Source organism: Echinococcus granulosus, assembly GCF_000524195.1.
Source record: "Echinococcus granulosus chromosome Unknown EG_S00084, whole genome shotgun sequence".
NCBI lineage: Eukaryota > Metazoa > Platyhelminthes > Cestoda > Cyclophyllidea > Taeniidae > Echinococcus > Echinococcus granulosus.
This window is the reverse complement of record NW_020170464.1, coordinates 175,826-184,430: the sequence shown is the minus strand read 5'-3', so window position 1 is coordinate 184,430 and position 8,605 is coordinate 175,826. Positions and strand designations below refer to the sequence as shown.

At 40.9% G+C, this 8,605-nt stretch overlaps 1 protein-coding gene across 1 annotated transcript in view; it reads right to left on the bottom strand. All coding sequences in view use genetic code 11, as the record gives it.

Moving 5' to 3' along the window:
* Positions 1–1,145, bottom strand: part of EGR_07689 (hypothetical protein) — a gene marked incomplete at both ends in the record, with an annotated part of 2,394 nt that extends 1,249 nt beyond the window's left edge. Inside the window, 3 exons of the mRNA XM_024496938.1 lie at positions 4–379; positions 713–933; positions 993–1,145. Coding sequence (XP_024348643.1) covers positions 4–379; positions 713–933; positions 993–1,145 — 750 coding nt within the window. The remainder of the gene's footprint in view (positions 1–3; positions 380–712; positions 934–992) is intronic.
* Positions 1,146–8,605: the final 7,460 nt, after the last annotated feature.

The following is an 8,605-nucleotide window of genomic DNA, read 5'->3' as shown; positions in this document are numbered from 1 at the left end:
CACGTAGTTATCCGATTGATACCAGAGAAGGTGATAATAACCACGTGGTAAAACATCATCAAGGGAATGCTGAGAATTAAAGTGAAGGGTGTCACACTCCCTGCCCTCCCCCCATCCTTCCATCCCCAAGTGCAGCATGGGTTCTTCCCGCGGATCAGTTCTGTGGCATGAAGTTGTCACTTGTCTAGTGAGAGGGTAGCTTCCTTCCAACTTGTTGCCCAGTTCCAGATGCACCTCAACAACTTTTCCAGAGTATCCTCGAGCTGCACGGTTCCAGCAGATATAATCTATTCCAGGTGCAATCTTGCGTGAGCAATCGCGTCTCCAGTGCACCACATACAACGCAGCACCGTACGCGAAGAACGAAGCGATGCGTGTCCTAGAGGTGTGGAGCATGTAGTAGTGAGTGGATTGTTTGTAGGTGGCCCAGTAATGTGCACGCTGGTCTAACACTGGTATGCACAAGCTGCGACACATTGCCCCCCCCCCGTCCGATTAATGCGCCAACGTCAACACGTCGTTCTTCTCCAACACGAAGCGGACCACCTCAAACATCATCTATCGGCTACAACCGACACTTCATGATGTGGGGTTCACAGTGGTGGAGGGCAGTGGAAACCCGAGTGAGGAGTGCCGCACCGGTAAACCGACGCGTTTTCACACTTTATAACTCACACATTTGCATTCACACGATCACGTGTGTTTTACAAACCGAAATGAGTCACAATATGCTATTGGAAGAAGAACACTTTGGTCAGACCAACACCTACCCGAGGCATTGCGGAGAGGATAGAAATCTCCCATTTCCTCAGTTGACAAATTACCCCTCACTCCCTCGTCGTCATCATCCTCCTCGTCGTCGCCAGAATCCGGAGAAAGCACCAGTTCCGCCGCAAGGTCGTTCTTCATTCGTTCCACGGGTGGAGCAGTCGCCTATACAAGCCGAAGACACGCAATGGGTCGTCAGGACCTAATGCCAACTCGGCACCCACCTCTTGAGCAGTGTCGGCACCGTCGAAATGACTTCCGAGATGCTTTACAGCTGGTGAATGGATAGCGGTGGTAGTGCCAATCTCTTCCTCCACTTCTACATCCTTCTTTTCGTTCGGAAGCAGAAATAAATGTTTTAAAATACCTTTACACATAGTTATGAAACTGGCCCTCGAACGGCACTTATGACGGAGAGGTCAGCGACTGCATTACTTCCCTTGTAATACGATAGTGGTTTATCCCTCGGTATTAGCGAGGCGTCACTTTTGTACTTTGAATTATCCCCTTTGTACCTCATTGGGTGGGCTGGCCTTTTTTGGGCCATGCCAATAGCCCAGATACCTTCTCTGCGCTAAATATATATTCTACCCGATTATTTTGTCTTCTTTTGTCTTCAGAGAGTCTTGGGACGCTACACACTATTACTTATTTTCTTTATTCTCCTTTAAATCATCCTAAAAAACCTTGTAGTTTAGAACCAGTGATTGTATTAGCCAAATCATTGTCAGATAGCTTGAAAATTTTTTGTTAAACTTATCTGTGAAAATGCTTTTTGAAGGTTTAAAATACCTTTAATTCTTGAAACCCATCTCTGCATAACTTCTGATGTAATCAGTCATTATTATATGATTCCTTGCGCGCTTTTTCCTTAAAAATATTTAACACTTCGTATTATAAATTATGTACTATATGTAATTTGGTCCTTAAGTATGTATCAGTGGGAATATCGAGTGGGTGAGCCTACTGGCCTCAAGTGCGGTTTGATTTCCTGCGCTGAACACCATTTTTTTATTCATTAATGTTTACTACGAAATAATACTGCTTATAGAGTAAAATAATGCGATTAATATGTAGAGGGGTTTAGCTTATTAATGCTAACTGCTCGATTACCAAGGTCTTTTATAGGTACCTCGCGTTTGAATTAGAAACTCGCTGCATTGCCTAAGCTACTTTTACTTAACAGTAGTATTGTGTGCAAGCCAGCTGAGAAATTTCGCTGACTATATTTGGTATAGCTTTGGCAAAGTTTCCCATTTTAGGGAATCGTGCGGTGATCTGACATTTCGTTTTTACCGTTCGCTTAAATACGCGGGGCACTAAATCGTCACAAGTTGCACTTCTGCTGGTCGGCGTGATCCTGCCCTCACCATACCCTCTAGCCTCCAAGCCCTCTTCTCCACCGTGGCACCAATTTTAGGCTTCAAGAAACTGGAGTGGGGTAAGCGGGTTTGAATGCCTTTGTTTCTGCCTTTACTATAGCCATAACTGTATTTCAAGAATGAAACGATTCAAATGGAAAAAAAATCGTTAAAATAATTTGCCACTTTTGCCCTTCATTTCGTAACGGAACATGCTTATTAACGTGACTGTAGCACCCTCAGTCTCCTTTGAAGCCGCAAGGAACCATACTAGTATGAAAGACAACTATTTTCTAACCCATGAAAGCGACGGAAACTGTATCTGGGGCGCGACATCCCATCAGCGGGAGGCACATTTACGGAAATTGAAAGGCCCGTTCAGTTGAAGTACAGGCCATTCGTCAATCCTTATAACGTGCCTGGTGAAGATGATCTTCATGAATGAAGCCAGATCTTTTAAATAAAGTGGATGGCAAATAGACACTAGGTTTTTGATATTAACACAAAAATATCTTGCACATAAATGAAGGAAAGCTGCGCAATTACTTGTAGTGCATTTCCACTTTTTTTATTGGCAAGTCAATTGGGCCTTTTTGGAGTCTGGGCTAAGCTTTCAAAGGCTAAGTTAAGAAGTGGTAAATGTCATGTTTTCTCATTAGATTTTAAAAAAGTGTAATCAGACAGTTTTACTATTGTGCCTACGGCTTCCCTTCTTAGCAGGTGACATTTAAAAGCGCGGAACGATAATAAGTTTTGTAAATAAACCAGCCCACGTTAAACAATAACTACTCTCATTTTCGTCAATTGCGTGTTTATTTAGTGCGAAAAAAGTGCATGTGAAAAAAGTAGGACTCTAATCTAAGGAGGGCTAAATTTGGCACAATATGCACTGACGTAGTCGTCCACAATGGTCACTTTTACATGTTATTAAATAATGCAGTTCTCTCCTTTTTCGGAGGAAAACCATTTTAATCGAATGTACTTTTAGATGTTTAAATGCTGAAGCACTTCGCTCTCTGGCGGATTTACTTCCACTTAACATCATGGATCTTCAGCCATGTCCATAGCTTCTCAGCCAGTTTTGCCCCAACAATAAGCAATTCTTCTATAATGAAATTCCTCATTACACCTTCAGGGAAGACGCGGGCCAGTGCGTTGGCAGTAGAGATTTTCTTGATTCTGATGGCTGCCCGGTTGCCTAATCCAAGCTTTATGGGGATGAAAATCTATTGCCGCTGGCTGTATCTTAGAAGGACTCACTCCAAAAAAATTAACACAGGGCCTATTCTTGTCCAAGCTGAAGCTTTGGGCCTCAAAACTGGAATGTGTCAATTTCAAATAACTGTAAATATATACAAATAAAAGCCTTACCAGATCTTCACTCGAAAGAATTGACGTGTGTCTTCGCCTGTAACTGACACACAGGCTACGCTCTTTGTGTAACATTTTCTTACCTTTAACGATATCTCTCAAATGTATTCTTCCCTAATATATTCTGTCCTTCATAGGACGTGACATTTAGAAATCCTAACCAGGCCTACAATATATACTGCCACTACTAATGTAGCATGCTTTCCAAAGCGTGAGCTAAAGCTATCTTCGAACCTCCTTTTTTTTACTGCAGTTCACGCGACGACTCGTTGCGTCCGAAGGTAAATAGCGACCATTAAAATCACCACAAAAGGCTTTGTACTTTTGCAATGTTTTTACAATTGGGTATTTAATTGCACGAACACTTCGGTTCCAGCGGTTTGTACTTCCGCTTAATGGCTCCTTTCCCAACCTCTCTGTTCGCCTTTGACGAATCCTCCAGAGGAGATCCGGTACACTGCAATAATCTCTTTTATGGATAATAAGCAAAAAAATGCAATCAACTGGTCACCTCCTTCCCTGCTGCCAATATCGACAATGCAATAATCTCTTTTATGGATAATAAGCAAAAAAATGTAATCAACTGGTCACCTCCTTCCCTGCTGCCAATATCGACAATGTATTTTTCGCGGCAATTTTACAGTTTGGTTTAATTAAAGTGCACTCACCAGTTGTCGTCAAGGTAGACCCCAAGGAAATATCCTCTAAGTGCTGTTGTCTAGGTTTCCACTGTTATGTATTCATGCCTCAAAGCTTATTAAAAGTTCCACTGCCAGTTGACAAATGTATCCACCTCTCTGCATCAAAGCACTCTTTTTGTCGTTTCGCTGCTTCATTTCGCATATTATATTCGGATACTTTAGTCAGCTACTACAATGACTCCGTCCCACCCTTTTCTTGTCCCTAATTGCGCAGTTGTTTTATCAAACGCATTACCGAGATTGTAGAATCCATTGCTACTGCAAGCAACGAATGACGTGGACAGGGCTAAACTATTTGTCTCTGTAAATACAGCTCCTAAGTTGACGTGGGCGTTTAATTAGTCATTACGTGGGCGTTGATTTGACCTGCAAGTCAAAATGCGAACTCTGAGTGAGCCTTCCTAGCAATGCCGGTGTTTGTAAAACCAGCCAATGAGTACGAAACTCCTGCATATTAATCAACACTTTGTATGTTTTAATTCAAATTCATATGAAAACGTTGGTTTGTAATGGTGCGAGTGGCTGCCTTCCCCCCATTTCCCATTGGAGGATCCGACTTAATTAATGCGAATAAACTTAGTGTAAAACAGTCAAGTAACAAGCCTCATGTATGTAATTACCTTCCATCTCCAATGTTATATAAATGTTTTACTTGCTTAATTTGTACGGAAAATCCGATGTATATTAAAGACTACTGACTGCAATACTCAATTAAGAGTTTGGAATTTTAGTAGAATCGCAGACATTACTCAGGTAGGTATAGAAATTAAGTGCTTTCGCATATTCCCAACTTTATATCTACTTTGCGCAATTGTTTAAGTAATTGGTATGACTTTGTCCAAGCCAAAAGAGTTTTATACATTATCATACACAATCCCCTTATTTTCCACCTTTGCAATGAAGTTTGCTTTAGTCACTTTAGTACAAAATAACCCATTAAATTTGAGATGTTGGATTCTCTGTGTGTAAATAAAATTTGCTGGCCGGAAATCCGAAGTTAAATACTGCGTTAGCAATTGGGAGGAATTTTAATTTTAAAGCACCGAACAATTTGCATTTCGAAGATAAAATGATTGAATAATTAGAAAGAAGTAGTGGTGAAGTTCAGTTGAAAAGGCATTGGTGACGCGACTGGGTTGGTGGCACATGCACACACACTAATACGCGCAAAAACGTGGATTTCTTCCATCTGGGTAGAAAAAACGCGGTGTCCACTCCACATTTTTCGTCGGTGATGACTAAAATGCGATGCGATTGCCAAGATAAGATTGATGGGGGCCCGATTCCAAATTCCAAACGAATTGTGGAAGACTATCCATACCTTCAAATCAAAGTTTCACGAATGATAGGCGATAGCGGTTATTCTGTTAATCAAATCTAATTTATCTTAGGCATCGTGTAATCAATCAGTGTTTGGCGAAAATACCATCGTTTGGCAGGAAATTCTCTTCTTGGGCTGCCCCAGTTGCTGCAAAGGGCCAAAACAACCTTCCTTATTTGCACCTAGCATTCCGACATTCATCCATAAATATAGGTGAGCGGTAATGTGAAGGCTCGTTAGTGTACCACTTTGGTCTGCTTTATCTTTCACAACATAATTTCCATTCAAACGAGTCTGGGCTCAGGTGTCCTTGGTGGCGCTCTTGCCGCCCTTTCATGCGACAAGTGGTCGGTTTAGGCCAACCGTTTGGCCGTGCAAATCTCGTTGATCTCCATGGGCAAGGAGGGAACTAACACCAAAAAAACGTGTCAATATGTAAATCTTCATTCTACTCAAAGTAAAACATGGCGTGTTTTCCTCCAGTTCATCTTCCTGATCCAAGGGTCTGAAGTTGGAGTTAGAAAAAGTAACAGCAAAAAATGGGCGGTTCCTTTTTAATTTTAAATTTCCCTTGCAAATTTTTTTTTCGATCACAGCACCACACTGCTTATCATATTTTAAGAATAATGGGTTTTGGAAAATATGACCATTTGGGGGCAATTCCTGACCAAAAGACATATTTGAAACAAGGGTAATAAAACACTTTAAATCAAACAAAAGTCAAAGTCAGGAAGTCTTACTTTTGCTCTCCTGGTCTTTTTGGGCTTATGTATTTTTGGTATTATCATTGACAGGACGACAGATTTTCAACTGACAATCGCACGTTGTGTCAACTTTGCATCTGTCCTTTCAAAACGCCATGAGATATTACCGAATCTTTTGCCAATTTTATCGTCTGCGTCGTGTGGCATTTAAACTCGGCTATTGCGTAGTCATGGTAAGCTGCTGCATGTCCATTGGTGCCAAAAGCGCTTTACCTTAGCAATCCGAAAATTGCATGCAATTATGTGTGATAACCAGGACTTGTCAGTTAGCCAAAAAAATTGTCAGCGCTACTGCGTCGAATAAGAGGTTAAAAGTGGTAATAAAATTCACAACTTAGAATGAATTACAAGCTATAAATGTAGGTAAGAGTGAACAAATATGTGTGCTCTGTGAAGTCAAGAGGCCTCCCCGAGATTTTAATAAGCCAAAGGAGCGTAAGAGAGAGCACTTTGTTCACTAACACAGACAATGGCTGGGAGGCTGCTGGCATGTTCCGAGGGACGCGTCGCAGGGTGGATGTGCAAGCCGCAGAAACTCAAGAGCCCGCTCAGCTATACACGCATCTAAACAAAATGTCGAATCACTGCAACCCACTGTTAAAGTTTTAAGCAAAGCAAAAATTCCATTTCTAATGGCTTGACAGTGGAGGACAACAAGGAGATACTGAGGTGCGAAGTGACAATAACGCGGTTACTGTTGAATTTCGATACATGACTAAAAAAATTAGAGCCAACTTACTTGCTGCCCCACTTAAAGTAAAATCCTTACTGCCTGGATGGTTGTGCAGAGGTAAATTAACTTCTTTTAAATTGGAAAAGTCAAAAATACAGCCTATTTGAATCGCCTATTTTGCCTATGAAAAATGCTTCAAAAACACCAACAATGCCGTTGCTTATTTAAAGGAACACACTCCTGATATCGTGCTCCATACCCATTAAAAAGGATCAAGACTACAAAAAATATTTTTTCTAATTTTAGTTTTAAAATTATGTTAACTAACCGGTTTGCTTTTCAGATACATAATTAAAGATTTAGCACAAATTTTGCAACTATATGCTCGCCTACTTTTCTAATATTTTGACTTTTCTCTCCTCTACCTCCTAGTTCTGATCCACGGGTCGAGAAGATTGACGAGAGGAAGACGTCTTATACTTGTATAGCATGGAGAGGTTTACAGATTGCTAAAGTTCGTGCACCAGACTTCGTCTCATCCTTAGGGATTGATGGCGTCCACTTATTCATGCGGCTGGTGCCTATGGGCTATGCCCTAACAAACATGTACCACTTACTTTTAATCATCGCAAATAAAACCATTCAGGCTTTGCGGGACTGAAGAGAAGAGGCCAACTGATGCTGCCTTATTTTTAAGTTTCTCATTTGAATCATCTCCGTAGGTGTCATGCGTCAAAAATTTCTTTTGATTTTTAGGTTTAGTTCGATGTGTTAATTTGTTTAGATATGTAAAGTGGATGTGACTGCTTGTAGGCATTACAAAAAGCAGCAGAGATATCTTTCAGTCTATCGGTATCGCAAACTTTACTGCGCTTCCTCTTCTTCTACTGTTATTTTGAGCCCGATGGATGAGTTTTGAACTTGTCTGATTTACAAACTGAACGTCAGTGCAAAAGTCGCAGAAGCTTCTCGTTAAGTCTGTACAGCAATTGGGAAAGTTATATTGGCAAAATGGTAGTTTAGCAATGGTTTAAAAACATTTAATTGGGGTAACAAATAATTTAAGGATAATCCACTTTATTAACAATCCGTGATCATGTATCGACATTGCCACATTACGTCGTGGTTACCGTGTCAATACTGTTCTGTGGTATTTAACCTTATAATTGATGATACAATTCATTTACATCCTCATCAATTTAAATGATGGCTGAAAAATTAGAGGACTTTTATTTCGGCCTTCACTCTACGTCTTAAAAGTCAGTTAAGCAATCTAAATTGTTTGCTGACTGACTGATGGACTTCAGATGAAAAATGGCTTGTCAAGCAAAAGAGTACCTCACACCTTATCCCTAAACGATCCACCCACCACGCAGCCCACCATTTACCCACAACTGCACAGTTTGATGGCAAGCACTCTTTCACCCCCAGTAGACTACATTGCTTTGTTCTCGATGCATTGCCGACAAAAATGTTTACTACATTTGTTTACTTGATGAAGACCAAGCATTTATGACTGAAACCTAGATGCAACTCGAAGGTGTGCAAGAAAACTTCATACGATTTAAACTGTGGTGAGCAAACCCTACACTATCATTGGACAATGTAAGAGCCGATATCGAAAATCTCGCACTTGAGGAGACCGT